Source organism: Oryzias latipes, chromosome 2 (genome assembly GCF_053564925.1).
Source record: "Oryzias latipes strain Hd-rR chromosome 2, Olatipes_Hd-rR_3.1".
Lineage (NCBI taxonomy): Eukaryota > Metazoa > Chordata > Actinopteri > Beloniformes > Adrianichthyidae > Oryzias > Oryzias latipes.
Window position 1 is genome coordinate 2,626,727 of NC_136238.1, and position 20,796 is coordinate 2,647,522.

The window sequence follows — 20,796 nt, forward strand, 5'->3', positions numbered from 1 at the left end:
GAAACAGACATTTCTTTCAGCTTCTTCTTTAAGCTTTTAGCTTTTCTTTTTTTTTTTTTGAACTTGTACTTTATTGAGTTTTTGTTCCTTGGTAGAACATCACACATGGGTACAGCGTGAGCAGAGGTATTATTACACATAAAGATGGCTTCTTCACACTAAACAAAATTACACAACAATCATAGTTACAAGAAAAGTAAGATAAACAAATTCCGTAAAATTCAATTAACTAGGATCCTCTACAGTGCAACCTTTACATTTTAGTCTCTGATGTATTTGGCAACACAAGCCCATCTTTGGGTAAATTCTTCCATTTTCATGCCGTCATTCGCTCCATTAAATATACTTGTTTGAGTTTTTGTATCCATCTTTTGTTGGAGCCTCTTCCTTTTTCCAGTTTATTGTAATCATTTTCTGGCTATTAGAAGGAGTATCTTTGAGATGTTGACTGTTCCAAATGTAACTCTGCTTTTTTAGTAAATCCTAGTAGAAATAATAGAGGTTCAACAGGGATCTCTGTAACATCCTTTCTGTTTCTGTCTTTATACTCCTCCAGTAGTTCTGGATTACAGGGCAGTCCCAGAAAACGTGAGTCAGGTCTCCCACTTTCCACATTTTCTCCAGCAGAGTTGCAATGAGGGTGATTTCAGAAGTCTAGAGACGACCAGAGGGGTGTTGGAATATCTCCTCATTCATTTCTTTCCACATTTGACTGTTAGGTCCTTTCTGGCTTGTTGCACACAGATCTTCCCACACATCACCTTCTATAATAGTGTTTAGTTCCAGCTCCCACTTTTCTTTGACAGACAATGTGTTCCTCATCACAAGTCTCTTATAGGTATTAGAAACATGTTTCTTATGTGGTAAATCTTTGTCCTGAATACTTATAAAGTATTCTTCAATTGCGTTGGGCATTTTACTCATTAAAGTTTTTCTTTCTGATATAATGTCTAATCTGTGAAGATCATTGGACGGGAGTCAGAACTGTTCCTTTAACTGTGAAAAAGATTCAACATCTGCTTCTTTAAATAATTGGTTAAGCTTTTCTAACTCCCCCTCCCTGTTTTTTAAAATTATTTCAGGGGTCACTGTGACCCCCGCCCTCTGAAAATACTCTGTATATAATATGGGGGGGGGTCAGTACCTGCTAACCTCCAAAGATCAACACAGTCGTCTCTAAACGGCTGAGCTGCTGGTTTTTACCATTAGAGTCAATATTTCTCAGAGGTGTTGAACAGTGGAGCTCTATGCGCCGCACAAAGCCCCCTCTGAGGGGCCGCCCCCCCCTCTGTGTGGGGGTACGGCCCCACACAGAGGGGGGGGCGGCCGATTCCTGCAGATTCATGCAGATCTGATGACTTTCTCAGGACCTTCACAAACGGAGAGTTTCCACATTTTCATTCTTTTGACCCAAAACAAGAACAAAAGTTTCCACCTGGGACGTCCCGCAGCCTCCTGGAACACCTGAGCTGCTGGAGAACCCACCGTTATGGCACAGTCACATCAACCAGGGTCCACTAGAACCGAGCGCAGAACCAGACGATCGTCAGGAACTTCAGCAGAGCAACCAGCTGCTGCAGAGGATTTTCTACCACTAAAGAGAAAAAACACGAGGAAGAGCAGGAAAAATGCCGAAGTTACAAAAGAAAGTGGAAAAATGAAGAGAAAAAAGTCACATTTTTCCAAGATAAAGTCATAAAAATACAAAAATACATTTCTTTAATGATAAAAAAGTTAATATTTTGTGAGGATGACGTAAAATTATGGGGAAAACAACATTTTACAGGAAAAAAGATGTCACATAATTTAAAATGTCAAAGTTTCAGGAGAATAAAGTTGTAAAACTATGACAAAAAAGTCGAAATGTGATGAGAAAAAAGTCATAAAATACAAAAATAAAGTCTGAAAACTTTAAGAAAAGTAAATATTCTCCAAGAATAAAGTGATGTAATTATGAAAATGACAGAAGTTCAAATGTTTAGAGGATAAAGTTATAGTCATCATTTTACGTGGAAACAGTTCCATTTATCTTTGAAAATGTTTCCACACAGACCCTGAAAGCTGATCCAGTTCTGCAGAATCAGGAGATCCTCACTGAATCTGTTAGTGGAACCACAACTGGATCTTCAGGAACCACCAATGTTTCTCTGTAAAACCACCACTTTAAATCACTATTTTCCTAATTTATTCTCATTACTTTTGGACCTTTTTCTCAGAATTCTACGACTTTCTTCTTGTAAACGTGACGTATTTTCCTTTCTGACAGTTTTCAGGACTTTTCCAAGCAGAAAACCCGCTAAAAGAGTGTTATTGGTTTTTTGGACACAAACGTAACCAAACTGCAGACCAGCAGAAGGATCTCCTGGTGCTTTGTTTCCTCTGCTGGGACTCCTGTTTACCCCACATGCTGCTGGTTCCTGCCGCTCCTCCTGGAGACGGTTCCACGCCTGCATGGAGTCCATCATGACACGGAGGAGACCCCCTCAGGAAGGCCTCCCACCCGTCTGCAGGGGCCCTTCCAGCAGGAGAACCAGTGAGAACCAGGAGGTGGCAGGAGTCAGAGCTGTGGTGAGGATCCGGTTCTTACTTAAGGTTTCCAAATGTTCATCCCAGTTGTTGAAGTTCATCCTTCACAGGCCTGGGGGAACCAGCAGGGGGCAGAACCAACCTGCAGGAGGCGTAAGTGCGTCTGCTGTGCTGCTTAGTGATGGATCTGCAGAAACAAAACAATGTAATGCTTTTATTCTGACACAGGTACAGCGGTGACAGGAAGTGGACGTCAGCTCCACCATCAACCATCAACACAGTCTAAAGAACAGAACCAGGAGTCCGTTGTTTCTGAATCAAACTCTGGGATTCCGACCCGTCTGCTCTGTCCATGACCGTCACACCAAAGGCTGGGACCCAACCAGAGTCCATCTGCAGGACCACGCTTTGGTCCGTTTCAGTCTTTGGTTCTCCTCCTCAGAGCAAAATGAGCCAAAATAGGGGGGAGTCAACAACTGTCCCAGAGAGGGCGGGGCCTCCCTCCAGGGGTCTGCAGAAACTCCCCAGAGGTCAAACTGTGGATCCCAGGAGAACACTGATGCCGGTCCAGCTCCACTCTCTGGACCCGCTTGGTTCTGGATGCGGTTCTGCTCCAACATGCCCTCAACAGCCCCACACGGGGGCATCCCTGCCTGCCCAGAGAGTTAGGCAGTGCTCCTCCCCTCGGCCCCCCCTCTCAGCCCAGGCTCTGTGCTGCAGAGTTTGAGCGGCGCCATGTGCAGCGGCCGGACCTGCTGGAGCGCGTGCTGGTCTTCATGAGCGAGTAAGTTCCTGCTTTCTCAGTACAGGGGGGTGTGGGGGGGGTCTCCTGGGTCTTTAGCGTTCTTCCAGCATGGATCCTCAGAACTCCTTCTCCCCCCTTCTGTTGTTTAACCAGCTGCAGAAGAACCACGCGTTAGAGCCCCCCCCCCCCGTTCTATGGTTGATGGGGGCTCAGGCCGGGTTCTCATGTCTTTCAGCTGCTGCCCCCCCCCCACTGAAACATCTTCAGATTCAGTTCTGGGACCGGGGGGGGGGGGCACTAAATCTTCTGGATCTTATAAATCAGCTGATCTGGAAACTAAAGCCCCCCCCCCCCCCCCCCCCCCGTTTAATCATGTTGTTTAATAGAACAGGTGCAGCTGAATGAGGCTGATTTTGACTGCAGACTTTGTTTTATTCTCTTAACTTTAATGGGATTTTCAGAATAAAGCGTTGGACTCAGAAACAGTCTGAACATTTTGGAGCCACAGACTAAAGTTTCTTTGATCATTTCAGTGTTTTGATCGACTTCCTCATGATTTTCCTTCAAACGTGAGACGTAGAGACCTGCTGGATCCTCTGAGCAGCTCCAGAGGCGCCGGCGGTCTCAGACGTGGCTGTTTCAACCAGAATCTCCACGTTTGATGCTGGTTGACCGTTTGATCGGGGTTGAACTGCCGTGTGCGTCGCTTTAACTTTATTGAATTATTGAAACAGCCACAGACGGGGGACACCCCCCCCCCCCCCACACACACACAGTGGCATGCAAACAGGGGGAAATGAAAAACGTGGGTTTCTGGCTTCATGAGGACCGTCTTGTTCTGCGCATCAACGCTGCCTATTTCCTGTTGCAGATTTTAAAAAAAAAATTCTAAAGAAGTCAGCTGATGCTGCAGTCAGTGACTCAGCCCCTCCCACAGCCGTCGGAGCAGAAGATGGTTTCCAGCAAAAACAAAAGATGAAACAAAAATACCGGAAAAGTTTAAGGAATCCTTCATAAACTGAAAGGTTTCAGGGAAAAACCATTCAAGTTTAGGTTCACCTTCACTGTACGAATTTTAGGAAAGTAGTGGATAAAAAACTTTCAGAAGATCAACCACAATGAAGGATAACCCACAGAAACGGTAACCATAGCAACGAATGAGTGAAGCTTCTTACGGTGATTTTCAGCCTGTAGAACCGTTTTTCCGGGTCAGTGGACCGTACCATGACCCGCATCATCGTGGGGGGGGGGGTCCAGCTGTTTGTTGCTGGTCAGAGCTGCTTCTATAGAGTCACATCAGAATCAACTTAAAGAGGAAAAAACTATAAACCAGCCTCCCTATTTTTACATATAAACAACTTTATATTTTAATTGTATTATGATTTAATTATTTGAATTTTATTTTCAATATTCTGTCAAGTTAGAAATTTATTATTTTTAAATGTACAATTTTATTTTTCTGACTTTTAATACTCTTTTAAGTTTATAATATTTTTCTTTTGAATTTGCAATTTGAAATTCATAGTTTTAATTTTTTATTTTGACAATCTTTTAAGCTTAAAGTTTTTTCTTTTCAAATTTACAATTATTTTTTTCAGACTTTTAACATTCTTTTAAGTTTAAAATATATTGTTTCATTTTTTAATTTTATTTTACTCATTTTCTGCTTTTCCTTCAAATGTACTATGTGTACTTTTGAGTTTAAAATATGTTTTAATTTTCTTATTTTTTCTTTACTATCTGGTTTTCTTCACTTTCATCATCAAATTCATGAGTTTTGGTTGATTTAAAGTTTGATTTCAATGTTGATTCATGAAAAACTAAACTTTTGGTCTTTTAGGATCAAACTGTTCACAGACACAGAACCAATGGTGGAACTTAAACGTTCTGCCTCAAACAAAAGGTGTTTAACAGTAAAATGTAGAGAACAGGCTGTGGCTAAGCGGTCTTGTCGTAGGTCCTGGTTCGATTCCCGACTATGGAGTTTGCGTGTTCTCTCCGTGCATTCTTCCGTGCATGCGTGGGTTTTTCTCTGGCTTCCTCCCACCATCCTAAAACAGGTTGATTGGTTACCTTCACCCAACAGTAACAGGAAGTTACTGTTAAAGTTTGGACACACCTCCCCATTCATTTCAATGGGGAGGTGTGTCCTAACTTTTGGTCTGTACTGTATCTTTCCACATTTTCCTCCATAAGCTCAGACTGAGGCTGAGACTCACCGTCACTCATCCTCTCCTGAGGGAGGGGTGGTGGTGGTGGGGGGGTCAGCATCATGACTGGGGGGGTTTTCATGCTGAAATGGAGCCCAGAGGATGAGTGCAGCTGTGCTCCTCTTTAGGATTCCTCCTCTCCACCTCCTCTCGCCGGGGCCAAACCGGCATCATTACCCCGGCGGCCATTGTTGGGGGGCCACGGCGCGTTAGTGTCTTTCTAACTGTGGCTAAACTCCGTCCATTCAGGGCGAGAAGAGAGCCGCCTTTGGCAGATAGTTGGCAGCTCGCACAGAGAGGCCATTCACCCCGTAGGAAGGAGCGCCGAGCGCCGCCTCGGAAAGGCTCCGCTCAGTGTTTGGATGGAGGCGCGGTGGGCGCCCTCTCCGCGCTCGTCTGCTCTCAAACATCCGTGACCTGACTTCAGGCCTGAAGCCTTTGGCTGAAACCTCAGTTTGGAGCTGAAGTCATCAGCAGAAATTCATCTTCCCTTCGTGGGCGACAGAGGAATTCCTGCTTCCTTTCTCGGCTCCTGGATGGAGTCCAAACGCTCGGGTGGATGGAAGCGGAACAAAGGGCCGGGACACAGGGGTCAGACGCTGACCCCCCCTCATTATACCAGCCGAGTAGAAACAAATTACGGGCTGAACAAATATTTACTGCCATGCATCAACGCAGAGGACAGACAGCGTCCTGCCGGATGCTAACCGTTAGAGAGCCGGGTCCAGATCCCCTCACGGTCAACCCCCGACTTACCAGTGACAGCGGCTCGAATCCGATGACAGATAGAGGGTCAGCAGGGGTGTGAGGATGCTCCACCTGATCAGGACCCTTTGGTCTCCCCAGGAGAAGAACCACCACCTCCTTAATGTAGAGGTTCTGGGATGAAGTTCAGACTCAGGAGTGGAGGTTCCATCCTTCCTGAAGCTGTGAGGGACAGAACAGAATCGTCTGCATAGAAGAAGATCTTCAGGACCTTTTATGTTCAAAACATCCGTTTATCAATAAAGTTTTCTAAGGAAAAAAAACAAAAAAACAAAGCAGTAAATTATTTCAGGATTTGATGGTAAAACCCTTTTTTTAGATTAAATAGTTTCTAACTTTTCAGCAGAGATCCTCACGAGTCCTTTGTCTTCCATCGAGTCTCTAGTCCGTCAATAAAGGTCTGTTTTTCTGAAGATACGTACACATTTGACAGGCGTTGAAGAACGCGCTGGACATTTTGCATTTGATGTTCTGCATCCACAGCTGGAAGAGTCTTGGTGTGAAATGTCAAAACGTGTAAACCTGGAGAATCTCACTCCAGTCTTTTTCTTTCTCAGCTCTATTCCGATAAACGAAAGACTTGGTGTCATAGAATTCCAGCCGGGCACAACCTTCATTCATTAATTCCACTTCGTGATCGATTTTCAAACGGTTGGTACTTCTATGTTTGGAGTCCCCGATTGATCAAAGGTTTAACTTTTCTTGCGTGTTCAATGCGTGTAGAGCTCCAGAATTTACTTAACCTGCGTAGCGACTCGTGATCGCGAATGCAGAGGCCAAAACGCACGTTTTACATCGACCTTTCACTGGAAGTGGAAATGCCCGTTTCTGAGGCCGATGTGAACGTAGCTTTAAAGTCAAGGAAACAGAAGATGTCTGAAGCTTTTCCAACTGAAAAGCACGAGGGAGGGGTCATCATGGTCTGGCCTTGTACTGGTAGATCCCATCCTCAGGTAACAAACCTGAATCCTCAAAGACTGCATCTCAGATCTAGATCTGCTGAGAAGAAAAAGGCTAACGTCCTACAAATGAAGCAGGTGATCCAGGAAGTGAGGCGTTTCTGCTCGTCAGGGGGAGGATTTTTCCACCTTTAAATGTGATAAAAGTGAGGTGCTCCACTGCTGGGGGGCTTCCTAGAGGCGGGGGGGGGGGGCAGTCATCAGGACACACCTGGCCATGTGAGCTGCAGCCAGAAGGTCACATGTTGGCTCCGTGATGCTGTTTTTCCCACAATCCCAACGGTCACATGAGTCCGAGCCGCTGTAATCCTCACGGAAAAACAGGACTGGATGGATTTCTGACTCGGCTGACCAGATTAACCCCACCTTTGATTTCAGGTCAGAGCAGAAAAGTCACCTCAGAAGAAGAAAGGTTTAAACTTTAGGTACACATCAACAATCAGCAGCTTTATCTGCAAGGAAAGAGCCGGACATCAGGACTTTGTCCAGAAAGATCTCAGGGATCAACCGAGCGGAGCACAAAAGTTCAGGAGTGAAAACGGGGCATTGAACGCATCATCTCAAGTCTCACTTTGAACAATGTTTGCAATCGGAGGGAAAAATGGACTAAAATCTGCTGTTTATGCTTTACAAATGCTTTTATTTTGTAGTCCCTCACCTCCTCACTACAGGAAGTGCAGAAACAGAAGACCAGCAGAAATAAAAGCACAGACACAAAGAGCTGAAAGTAAAACAGAGACATTTCTGACACATAGTTTTGTCTAAACACATAAAAACTCAAACCTTGAATCTCCATCAAAATATTGAGGACACCTGGTGGCCGACCGATGTAACAGCAGCCTCTGAACGCACGGCTAAAACGGCGTTTTTTACCTTCTGCTCATCAAATTTATTCTGTATTCCTTTAAACGGATTACATCATCGTTCTATTTACATGAGTTTCTTTTACGCTGTTGGACTTTTAGAATTAAAACGCAAAGTCGTGAATGTTTTTGCTAAAAACAAAATTCAGAGATCTTAACCTGAAAAAAGATGAAGATGTCAAAGGAGCAGAAAAACTGGTTTGGACCTAGAGCTGCAGAGTCCAAATGTAAAAACAAGTATGAAATGAAATAGACTGGTTTTTATCGGGTCAGATTTGACCTGCAGCGGTGCAAACGGCCTATCCATGACGTCTCAGTGATTCAGGAATAATAATTGCAGCAGTGATCCCACCTGGGGGGGGGCTTCTCCTGGGTCGGCCCGCTTTGCGGCAGCTGGGCGTTCAGCTCCTGTGGCTTCATTAATGTGGAACCTCCCTCTGCGCACAGACGCCTCCTGTTCTGGAGGCCCGGCAGCTGCAGGCTCAGGCTCTGCTGAACCGGGTCGTTGTTCCCGCTTCTCGTCAGCTGCTCGGTTCTGTTGCTCTTCATGGAAACGTGTTAACGTTTCATGTTTACGCTGAAACGGATTCAACGAGAACAGACATTTTCAAAACGTTTTTACTTTAATGTTAAAAGCATAGAATTAACTTTTAATGATCTTTTTCTTCTTTTTGGACAGAAAACATTTGAGGCTTCGATGCTTCAAAAAGATTCGTCCTTAAAGCTCCAGATGTTTTTTAAACCGTAACTCTTCAATGTTAATGCAATTAACGTGACTCCAACGGATTCTCACAGCTTTGGGCTGAAATGCGACACTAGAATAGTGAAGTCTTGACATAATTAACGTAAACAAATTCTGGTCCAAAGTTCAGCTGATTCAAAAAGAGGGCGTTATTTCGTGTCACCAGAAACATCTCCGGTACTGAAGGACTAACCAACCAAAACAGAGACATCTGGTGGTCAACTGAAGTAACAGCAGCTCTAACCGGCTCTGGTTTTGGTTCTGACAGCCCGACTCAGAGATCCGGAAAATATTCAGCTTCTCGTCTTCGTCTTTTCTTGGCGTGAAATGAAGTCATTTCAGTCGCCTTCGTTTTTTTGCAATACGGACGCCGCCTTGTTGGAACCAGACATAACAGACAGTGATTGGTCCGAATCGGTCTGAGTTTCTATGGCAACCACTCTCACCAAATAGGAGTGACCTTGTTTGAAGGCGACGCCCCTTCCCCGTGAAAGCGGGATACACAAAATCTGTCAAACGTTTTAAATGTTGGACGTGGGGGCCGACAGGCTCCGCCTGCTTTTACTGAGGCATCTGATTGGTCCGTTTAAAACTTGAATAATTTTATCAAGAGGTTGTTAAATAAAAGAACCAGATCCAGAATATTTATTCTGAACAATAGAAGCTGTTTATGTCTCAGTAGAAATCTATGGGATTTTGGCTACTGGGAACCACTTCCTGTTTGGAACGCCAGGTTCCACTCAGTCCACTTCTCATTTACAGTCTGTGGTCCTGACACGAAGCCCCTCCTCCGTTTCAGGGTCTGCTCAGAGACTGACAGCAGGGGCTTTTGAGACAAACTAACCATGACTGAGCTGCTGACAGGGAGGGGGCCGATGCACCCCAACCCCCACCCCCATTAGGGGCAGAACAAAGGTGACCTGCAGTCTGACACAAATCTGTCCTCTGCTCCAACAGGGTCCTCCTGGACTGTATGCGGCTGTAACCATGGTAACGTCAGGGCGGGGGGTGTGGACCCTCTCCCCCTGCCTCGTCCTCGCACTGCTCGTCTGCCGGTCGGAGCAGACGGAGGTCAAGCCTGCATGCTGCAGCTCTGAGGAGCATCCCATCGCCTCCTACCAAGGTGAGCTCCACGCCGCAAAGCCTCGCCCACGTCTGCGTCAGACGACAACCCGACCACACAAACGGGTGTTTGGATGAATGATTAAGTCCCTAAAGTTGATTCAAGGTCAAAGGTCTCATTACAGGAACTTATGCACACAGATCCATGTCTCTGTAAGTCTCTCCTGGTTTCAGCCCTGCGCCCGTGGATGTGGGAGTTCTCCCACCCAGAGGCCAAGGACTTCTCCCAGCTGGCCGTGGACCTGAGCGGGAAGCAGCTGATCGTAGGAGCCAGGTGACCTTTCATCCCCCTCAACCCCAACACGCCATTGCTCTTCTGCTGACAGAACCACGTCTCTTTGACAGGAACGCCCTCTTCCGCCTGACTTTGAACAACGTCTCCCTCATACAGGTACGCTTCCTGTCTGCCTCTGAGAGGGGCAGGGGGGGCAGATGTGCAGGGAGGGGTCAAAACGTCTTTAGGGAATCAAACGCTGAGCCTGAAAACATGCAGATGAGTAAATACAGAAAGGAGGGCAGACAGGACCACGGTCCGCCAAAATAAAAGACTGAACGTTAAACTGAACAAAGAAAACTCAAATTAACAATAAAAGCTCAAATTAAAGCAGTATTTTTGTTTAGTAATACAGTATTGAACAGTAAAAAATACACATATGAAGCAGATTGCATTTTATTTTTAAGATTAAAACCCTCATTTCTAGTTTTTTATCTTATTAATCCATCTTGTGTCCATTTTTAAAGTTCTATATAGATCTAAAGTTTTAAATAATTAAAAAAATGAAATGTATTAATTCAGGTTTCTTAGTTTATTTTTGTTCTTACTTTAAAGGTAATTTACTTTTGTTTTTAAATAGTTTAAGTTCTTTTCTCTTCTAGTTTTTATTTTAACGATGTATTTGAGGTTTGGTAAGTATTGAAAAGAATCAGAGTACGCAGGCAGTACACAGTCAATACAGTCCATACGTAGTTAATACATAGCAGATACACAATCAGTGTGTACTTAGTTCAGTCAGTGTGGAGTCAGTGCAGTCAGAATACTGCTGACACAAGGTAAACATTAAATACATAGTCAATATAGAGTCAGTAAATAGTCAGTAGGCAGATTTGTAGTAAGTACAAATCCAATACACAGTCAATACACAATCAGTACACAGTATACAGCCAATAAGTAGTAAGTACATAGTTGATACAAAGTTAGTAGCACGTATACAGCCAATACGGAGTCGGTACATGGTAAGTACTTGGTCAGGACGCATATAGGATGCAGTCGGTACACAGTCAGTGTGCAGTCAGTACGTGGTCAGCACTCGGTCAGTACATATCAGTACACAGTGGTCTCTGAAGTCCGTTTGCTGATCCAAGTCCCGGGTGTCTGCAGGCCTCAGAATGGGCTCCTGATGAAGACACGAGGCGCTCTTGTCAGAGTAAAGGCAAATCTCAGGTGAGACGTTCATCTACTGAACTCATGACAGAAGGACATTTCCTCACTGATGCACTTCTCTGCAGGACGAATGCCAAAATTACATCCGGGTTCTGCTGGTCAGTGGGGCGTGGCTCCTCACCTGCGGCACCAACGCCTTCACCCCGGTCTGCATGACCCGACAGGTGGGTGCATTTCCGTTCCTCTGCAGACTGCGGTCCTCACAGATGGATGGACACGGCTGTTCCTCTGCTGTCAGATGTCAAACATCAGTAAGGTGTTGGAGACGGTTAACGGCGTGGCCCGATGTCCTTACGACCCCCGCCACAACTCCACTGCCATGGTGACGGAGCGGGGGGAGCTGTACGCCGCCACCGTCATCGATTTCTCCGGCCGGGACCCGGTCATCTATAGGAGCCTGGGGAACATGCCGCCGCTGCGCACCGCTCAGTACAACTCCAAGTGGCTGAATGGTTAGAGGACGGTGGCCGTTTATTGCCACTACAGCGGAACCGCCGCCCCTGAAGCACCTCTGTTCTGTTCCTGCAGAGCCTCATTTTGTGTCATCCTACGGCATCGGCCCCTTTGCTTACTTCTTCCTGAGAGAGTCCGCTGTGGAAAACGACTGTGGGAAGATGGTGTTCTCCAGGGTGGCCCGGGTCTGCAAGAACGACATGGGAGGGCGGTTCCTGCTGGAGGACACATGGACCACGTTCATGAAGGCCCGGCTGAACTGCTCACGCTCCGGAGAAATCCCCTTCTACTACAACGAGCTGCAGAGCACCTTCCACCTACCAGAGCAAGACCTGATTTACGGCGTCTTCACCACGAATGTGTGAGAAATCTAGTCTGGAAAACTGATCCTTTCAAGGTCCTCCACCTTGAAAAGAGTTTCGACAGCTTCCATGCTTTGGCAGAAACGCCATGTCTTTATGAAGACACCAAAGTTCCCTTCCCTGCTTCATCTTTTCAACACAAACTCCTTAAACTTGTTGAATTACAAACATTGTTTTAGTTTGGTTACACAATCAAGGTACCCTTTGATTTTGTTCTGCAAATATATGCTGATGACATGATTGTGTTCACAGGAACAGTCTCTCAGCCTCTGCTGTGTGTGCGTTCAATCTGAGCGCCATCACTCTCGCCTTCAACGGGGCCTTCCGCTACCAGGAGAACCCCCGCACCGCCTGGCTCTCCACCCCAAACCCCATCCCCAATTTTCAGGTAATTCCATTTACCTTTACCCTGCCTACCCCAATAAGACGCTTTGGAAAATATATGCAACCTTCTCTGACACATGAAGTACTCCTTAACTACGTCACACGGCCCTCTGCAATGCGCGCTCAAGCGGTCACTTCCAATCAGAATCTTTGTAAATGTGCATAAATGCACATTTTGGGCTTCCGTGTTCAAAACGCCTGCGTTCATGTGTACCTATGTGAGTTCTACGACTGCTTTTGGGGCTCTACCAGCAAAAGACACGGCCAATGAATGCCCGTTGAAAGTAAAACCAGTTTTGGTCTAATTTTGACCAATTAGGGACTTGGATTTGATAGTGACGTATAGGTAGTGTCCTTTTCAATTCACAGAAGTGCCAACCGTTTGAAAATTGATGATGAAGAAGAAATGAATAATAGCGGTTTGTGTCCAGCTGGAATTCTGTCATTATTCTATCAGAATAAAGCTGTAAAGGAAAATGTCTGGAACAATTTTCACCAGATTCACACCGCTACGACATTTCACACCAAGACTCATCCAACTGTAGGTCTGACATTCACCTGCAGATGTTTCATGTGCTCTTGAACCCGCATCACATCCCGGTGTGTACGTAGCATTAAGTAGTATTTGCCTTGACGCTCTCCAGTATGGCACTGGCTCAAGTATTGGCGTGAAAATGTCCTGTTCTCTGCTAATCAGTGCGGTACGTTGGAGGAAGACGGGCCCGGAGGAAACCTGACCGAGCGCAGCCTCCAGGACGCCCAACGCCTCTTCCTCATGAACGACGTTGTCCAACCTGCCACCATCAACCCGCTGCTCACCCAGGACAACGTGCGCTTCTCCAGGCTGGTGGTGGACATCGTCCAGGGCAAAGACGCTCTCTACCACGTCATGTACATTGCAACCGGTGAGAAGTGAGGATGTGCTTTTGGACATCAGGGATTAATTTACTGAACCTCATGTTCTTCTTGTTCAAAACAGAGTACGGGACCATCCTGAAAGCCCTGGCCACAACCAACAAAAGGCTTCATGGCTGCTACCTGGAGGAGCTCAGGATCCAGCCTCAGGGTCACACCGGACCAATCAAAAGCCTCCATTTACTCCACAGTGACAGATCCCTGTTTGTAGGCCTTGACGATCGACTGCTGAAGATCCCGCTGGAGCGTTGTTCCAGCTACCTAACGGAGCGGTACTGACTGTTCTGTGTCTCTCCTGCATGTCTGACAACCAAAGCGTGCTCACAGTCTTTCTGAACTCCACAGTCACTGCCTGGACACCCGAGACCCTTACTGCGGCTGGGATCACAAACAGAAGCGCTGCTGCACATTTGAAGAGAGTTCCAACATGAACCAGTGGACCCAAAACATCACTGAGTGTCCAGTAAGAGCGAGCTGCAGTTATGGGACCAACGTGTAGATGTTAGGGGTTGAATCCACAGATCTCCTCTGCCTGCTTCTGTGGAGGTGAGGAACCTGACGCAGGATGGGGGTTTTGGTCCATGGGCACCATGGCAACCGTGCAACCAAGATGAAGGCGACGGCTTCTTCAGCAGCTGCTGGTGTCGGTCCCGCTCCTGCGACGAACCGGTTGCCAAATGTGGAGGTCTAGAGTGCAAAGGGCCAACCATCCAAGTGGCAAACTGTTCCAGGTTCGTTCATTTTTACCAAATCCTGGTTTCTTCCAGCTTCAAATGTAGATTCAGGATTTCTCATTCTGTGTCTCCCGTCTCCCAGGAATGGCGGCTGGACTCCCTGGTCCTCCTGGGGCCACTGCAGCAGCAGCTGTGGCATTGGGTTTGAGGTGAGGCAGAGGTCCTGCAACAACCCGGCGCCTCGCCATGGAGGTCGGATCTGCGTGGGACAGGGTCGGGAGGAGAGGTGAGGATAGTTTTCAGCACCGCTGCTTAGTTCTGCTGCTACTTTAAGGTGTCACAAGTTCCACAAGTTGAACGAGAAAGGGGTTTTAGAAAGTTAAAGATGTCTGGAGTGAACCGGATCATCATCATCATCCTCATCATCACGTAACAAAGCTTCTGTCTTTGCATCAGGCTCTGCAATGAGAAGACGCCATGCCCCCTGCCTGTGTCATGGACCTCCTGGAGCTCCTGGACCCACTGCAGTGCTGAATGTGGAGGAGGGGTCCACTCCAGAACTCGGACCTGTGAGAACGGAGCCGTGTGTCCGGGATGCGCCACAGTACTAAACCGAACACAGAATGCAGGGACTGTTTTTCAGTGAACAAAGCACAGTCTGACATCGTCTGTGCTTCGTATCTTCCAGGAGTTTAAGGTCTGTAACTTAGAGGCCTGTCCTGATGTTCGCCGCAACACCCCGTGGACCCCTTGGATGCCAGTCAATGTCAGCCACGACGGGTCGCGGCAAGAGCAGAGATTCAGGTACACCTGCCGGGCCCTCCTGGCCGACCCCCAGCAGCTTCAGCTGGGGAAGAAGAAGCTGGAGACCCGATTCTGCCCCAACGATGGTTCTGGAGCTTGTCAGTCTGAACGTGAGTACCAGACATGACGAGAACGATCATAGCCGTTATGCCAATGAAAAATAAACCGCATCCACTGCTGCCTGGTTGAAACAGCTCGGTTGTGCTTCGCACACACACCTTTGGAGTGCTAGTGCTAGGATGACGATGACAGAGAGTATAGAGAACTGATTCAGAACTTTGTGGACTGGTGCCAGCGGAACTACCTCCAGATTAATGCAGGGAAAACCAAGGAGCTGGTGGTAGACTTTCGCAGGCACACTCACTCTACATTAGCACCGGTGAACATCCAAGGAAGGGACATAGAGAGAGTGGATTCATACAAGTACTTGGGTGTTCACCTCAACAATAAACTGGACTGGTCACACAATACAGAAGCACTGTACAAAAAAGGACAGAGCAGACTTTATCTGCTGAGGAGACTGAGGTCTTTTGGAGTGCAGGGATCACTCCTAAAGACTTTTTATGACTCTGTAGTGGCATCAGCCATCTTTTATGGATTGGTCTGCTGGTGTAGCAGCATCTCGGCTGCAGAAAAGAAGCGGCTGGAGAAGCTGGTGAAGAAGGCCAGCTCCGTTCTGGGGCTGCCTTTGGACTCAATGCAGGAGGTGGGAGAGAGGAGGATGGTAGCTAAGCTATCATCCATGATGGAGAACGACGCCCACCCCATGTATGAGTCTGTGTCCTCACTGTGCAGCTCTTTCAGCGTCAGACTGAGACACCCTAAGTGTCTGAAGGAGCGACACCGCAGGTCGTTTCTACCTGCTGCCGTTAGACTGTACAACGTTAGCTGCTCCCAGTGAACCACGTTAACCAACATCATTGGCTCTGTCATATTTCTTTTATTTCTTTTATCCTGTGCAATAACCGATATATGGTCATCCTGTGCAATTTTTTTTTGGAAATGTATGTGTATATTGTGTATATATGTGAGTATATTGACTCCATAGTTTGTTTCTTATATATATTGCTCTCTCTCTGCCCTGTACTGCTGCCGCAAAAAGGAAATTTCCCCATCGTGGGACGAATAAAGGAATATCTTATCTTATCTTATCTTAGTCCACTTCTCCTGACCGGTCAGAAAATTCAAATGAAAGACATTTATCCTCTGACACTGATACCCACACACTGATCTCTGTAAACACTACGCCTAGAGACAGGCCGCCACTGCACCGCCCCAGACCAATCACAGTCTGGTATTTATGACATGAGAGGTGTTGAACCTCTGGAAGAAAACCAATATCTAAACTAAAGAAGCAGGAAAGGGTCAGAAACCTGAGAATTCTTGGTTTGTTCCATTTCAACCATATGTACTGTGGAGCAAGAAATTAAGCTTAAAAAAAAAGAAAAAGAGGATGAAAATACTTGTATATTCCAAGAAATTAAAAAAAAACTCTTTTGTGTACTTCTAGCCTTGGTTGAAGACTTACTAAAGTCAAGTGGCCGAACTCTGTCCCACCCCCAAAATGCCAAATGGGGATCCTGGGAAATGTGGTCCGGTTGTTCCCACCCGTGTTCTGGAGGCTTCCGGACGAGGAAACGTAGCTGCTCCACAGCGGAAGGCAGGACCAACCCCGCCGCCTGTGTTGGATCTCCAGTGGACTATCAGGACTGCAACACCCAGCCCTGCAAAGGTAGGCGCCTGCATCCGGGCCATGCTCAGCGCCGCCGCCCAAAACATTAACGCTTGCTGTGCCTTACAGTGGGAGGAGCCTGGACGTGCTGGTCCTCCTGGTCTCAGTGTTCATCCAGCTGTGGGGGCGGGTACTACCAGCGGGCTCGAACCTGCAGCAACCCACCTCCTGCGAACGGGGGAGACATTTGCATCGGCCTGCACACGGAGGAAGCCCTCTGCAATACCCACGCCTGTGAAGGTACGCGGGAACCCGGCGGTGTTTCTCCATTAGAACCAGAACAGCAGAGTGGAGGTTCTGATCATGTTCAGTGAAAATGACCATCATCTGCTGCTAAGTGGCGTCACGCTGCACCGTTCACGGCCTGAAGGTCGCTGGACGTTCAAGAAGGTTCTTCTGTGAAAACAGCAAATGTGTTGGTTTGGATCGGATGTCCTGAGAAGTTTTCTTTGTCTGCGGACAGGCTGGGGGGAGTGGGCAAACTGGGGGGAGTGCGATGACGACGGGCTGCAGCACCGCGCTCGCCGCTGTGGGGAGCAGCAGCAGGCGGAGCTCCGCCTCTGCCAGGGGAACCTGACCCAGAGCCGACCCTGCCGGCCCCACGAGGTCCCGGGTGAGGCACTGTCACAGAGAAACCCGAAAACATGACAGGATGGGGTAGGGAGCTGACCTCTGACCTTTTGAAGGCCCTTACGGGTGGATACGGGCTGTCGGAGGTGGGGAGGGGGGGGGCATGTGACTTCCCTTTAATTCTGTCTGGACACGTTCCTTCAGAAGTGACAGAACTCGCCATGACGGCGGTGGGACGGAAAGCTCTGACTCTGCTGTTTCTCTTGTCTTTAGTGATTTTACCGGGACAAGAGGAGCAAAGCTGTGGAGGTGAGAGCTGAAGACGAAGGTTTGCTCTTTTCTTCATCCTCTCAAACATGAACGTCGGTCAGCGTTTCCATGGAGACGCTCTGCTTCCTGAAATTCTCCATCTTCTGGAGTTTGACCTTAGTTTAGTTCAGATAAATCAATAAATGTAAATGTTTCTTAAAGACGTTTCAGTTACTGCAGTAAGAGGAGGTTAACCTCTGACTCCAAACATGGAGGAACCTGAGCTTCTGTAGCTCCGCCCTTCTTTAGCGGGGGCTAAACAAGGATTCACTGATGCTGACCATCTCACCTCTTCTCTGCCCCCCTCCCTCGGTGCTTCAGCCTTCACTCTGTTCCAGCTGGTGGCCGTGGGCTCAGCCAGCTTCTTCGCCGCGGCGCTGCTGTCAGCGCTGGTTTACTCTTACTGCCACCACCTGAACCGCCCATCGGCGGAGTCGGCGGTCATCCACCCGAGCACCCCCAACCACCTGACCTACAACAAGCAGGGCAACGCTGCACCAAAGAACGACAAGTACATCCCCATGGAGTTCAAGGTATGCGCGCTGGGCTGGACACACTGCTGGAGGACCGGAGGAGGTTGTCTGAAGGTCATCAGAGGTCATCTGAAGGTCATCAGAGGTCATCTGAAGGTCATCAGAAGGTCATCAGAGGTCGTCTGAGGGTCCTCCAGCTGAAGGTCATGCTGTGGTCCGTCCGCTGTACCATAACTCTCTTTTCACTCTGCAGATGCTGAACAAGAACAACCTTCACGTCAATGACGAGACGTGCAACCACTTCCCGCCCCCGCTGTCCTCCACCAACATGTTCTCCACCACCTACTACCCCCCCTGTGTCAGCAAGTACGACTTCCACCCCGACTCCCCCTGCAGGACCTTCCTCCACAGCTGAGAGGAGGCGGGGCTCCAAACCACGCCTCCTTCTGCTCCTCATCATCTGCTTTTACGGTTAGAATAAAAACTCTGTTTTGATGCTTTTAGGCCAAATTTCTGATCCTTTTGTAGAAAAAGGTTCTGATCCAGAACCTGCGTCTCGGTTCCTTGGCTCGGAACATTGACTCCATGGCGTCACAGGAACATTGAGGCCAGAGGGAGGAGCCTCCAAAGTCTTCAGTCCACAACTCCAGGTTTCATCTGCAGACTTTGATATTTCTAAAAGATAAATCTAACATCAGGAACTTCAAAGACTTCCTTTTTTCTCAAGCTTTTCATTTTTCCTCTGATAGTCGGTTCACCTTTCATGACTTTTCCAAACAGCTTCTTGTTTTGTCTGAGGGGAGCGTTAGGAGGCAGAACCTCCTCTGGACCTCCTGTCGGCCTAAGATCTGGACTCTCAGGATCCACTTTGTGGTTCTGGGAGTTCCTAGAAGACGACATTTGATGATGAGGAGCAGAGACCCGTGAAGAAGAAAGTCTGGACGCTTTCATCTCATGTTTTCACTTTGGAGCAGCTCCTGTCGGCACATTTTCATTCCTCACATTACTGAAAAAAAGCTTCAAAGGAACTGAGTTCACGGAAACATCCGTTTGGAAAAGGAACCGACGAAACGTTGACCAAAAATGTTGATGAGGCGACTCGTGACCTGAAGATGGACCTGCACCAATGCTCTGGTTTAGAGTTTTTCAGTCCAGAAAAGTTGAGTTTTTTCTCTAAATTTCCCTTTCAACTTCTTATTTGGACATTTTTGTCTTTCAACTCTGTTTATATATATATTTTTTAGGATTTCCTGGTTTCAAACAGAAACACTGATTTCAGTTCAGCACTAATGAAATGAACTGGATGTGAAGACGACCTTCATCAACCGTCAGCTCCTTAAACTAAATGGACGTTTTTTAATTAGTTTTACAGCCGAGGTTTCAGTCAAATTTGAATTTTGCATGAATCATCTCGCCAGTTTTGATGGTTTTACTGTTAACTTTGGTCAAATTTGATGGAGAACCTTTTCTAAACAGGAAAATATTTAAAATGTTTTTACAGCCGGTTCAGACTCGGAGGTGGTTTCTCTGACTGGAACTGCAGGTCGAGTCTCTGGTGTCACTTGTGTCACTGTCATGTAAGGGTCTGGAGTATTTGCATGGGGGGGGTGAAGTACTCAACAGGGAGTTATGGGGGGGGGGGTTCACAGTAAAAGGCTTCACAATCAATCTTTGTAGTTTTATTTCTTAACAGCCTCAAACGTTGAACACCGTAAACTTAAAAGTTTTTGTCAGACGTGCACTGTAGAAATAAAAATCAGGCAGAATATTTACGACGTTGTTGCCATGACATCAAAGACGTCAGTCAATTCTGTGAATGTTTCTTTCAGAATAAAAGCATCAGGTCAGTTTCCCTTGATGTAATTGATCCAAAATGTGAATAAAACTGGATTTTCCTCCTGAAAACTGTCAGCGTCTTCACTGCCAAAGAAGCATCATGGCAGCTTCTTCAGTGAACCTGGAGATGACTGTCCCCCCCCCGGAGGCGGGGCAGGAACTTTTCCGCACTAAAAGCTTTGAGCTTCAGTAACTCCTCTGTACGGCGCTTGTAGCCCTGCAGGAGGTGAGGAGGGCGTCCGGATGGATGCACTCGCAGGAAGAAAGGGGCTCGTCTGACAGCCCCCCCCCCCACTTCTTCTTCTATCAATATTGCAGGACGGACAAAAAGCTGGGAGGTCCACCTGGAACCTGATGGTTCTATTTCTGCAGGAGAAGCTTCAATAATGTATAACAGAAGCAGAGAATCTAACCTGTGGACCAGTCCGGTGCACCTGCAGCCCCCACTTTAACAGACGGGATTGACCCCCCACCCGCCGTGTAAAGATGGAGCTGCAGTGGTTTTAGCTCACAGTCCAGCGAGCAGCTCCACTGTCGGACCCCAGAACCCGTTTGTGAAATCAACAAACAGCTTTTCTGAATAATTCATCAGCTTCCATCTTCCTGCAGGTTAGACCGACGTTTCTGCGTCTCCATCTGCAGTTTGGACCCCCGACTCTGATTCACTCCGTCAGACTCTCATGGAAAAACAAAGGAAGTTTCTGTCAATGACTGGATCAGCCCAATCCGAATCAGAACCGGCTGGAGGTTCCGGTCAGAATCCCTTCATCCATTTGCAGGTGGACTTTATTCTGGTCCATTGTGGACTAGAGAGATCAGAGTCTGAAGACAGTTTAGTGATCCGTCAAAGACCTCTACCTGGAAGAAAGAACCTGAAGATAGAATGACGTACCCCCCCCCCGAAGGTGTCA

General features: G+C 47.3%; 1 protein-coding gene and 1 long non-coding RNA gene across 2 annotated transcripts in view; one reads left to right on the plus strand and one right to left on the minus strand.

Annotated features, from left to right (window-relative positions):
- LOC110016524 (uncharacterized) overlaps positions 1-20,796 on the minus strand; it is a 26,284-nt gene continuing 5,488 nt past the window's right edge. The window contains exons 3-6 of the long non-coding RNA XR_013647409.1: positions 6,238-6,408; positions 2,588-2,713; positions 2,348-2,515; positions 1-1,594 (exon numbers count right to left, since the gene is read on the minus strand). This is a non-coding gene — a long non-coding RNA (uncharacterized LOC110016524). The remainder of the gene's footprint in view (positions 1,595-2,347; positions 2,516-2,587; positions 2,714-6,237; positions 6,409-20,796) is intronic.
- LOC101155173 (semaphorin-5B) lies at positions 3,041-19,954 on the plus strand. Its single transcript, XM_004066755.4, has 22 exons — positions 3,041-3,310; positions 9,768-9,933; positions 10,107-10,206; positions 10,278-10,323; positions 11,311-11,373; positions 11,439-11,537; positions 11,612-11,825; positions 11,902-12,187; positions 12,441-12,576; positions 13,270-13,477; positions 13,552-13,759; positions 13,833-13,950; positions 14,034-14,218; positions 14,304-14,447; positions 14,618-14,765; positions 14,850-15,075; positions 16,476-16,697; positions 16,767-16,937; positions 17,161-17,310; positions 17,541-17,576; positions 17,898-18,109; positions 18,303-19,954. Exons 2-22 carry the CDS (start codon positions 9,798-9,800, stop codon positions 18,462-18,464), a joined length of 3,270 nt encoding a protein of 1,089 aa, XP_004066803.1. The 5' UTR covers positions 3,041-3,310; positions 9,768-9,797; the 3' UTR covers positions 18,465-19,954.

What these genes read in the sequence shown, in the direction of transcription:
- LOC101155173 (XM_004066755.4), top strand. Translation starts at nt 9,798, where the DNA reads ATGGTAACGTCAGGGCGGGGGGTGTGGACCCTCTCCCCCTGCCTCGTC. An exon ending in ACCCCATCCCCAATTTTCAG is followed by an intron (nt 12,577 to 13,269) that starts GTAATTCCATTT and finishes TCTGCTAATCAG; the next exon opens with TGCGGTACGTTGGAGGAAGA. An exon ending in AAAACATCACTGAGTGTCCA is followed by an intron (nt 13,951 to 14,033) that starts GTAAGAGCGAGC and finishes GCTTCTGTGGAG; the next exon opens with GTGAGGAACCTGACGCAGGA.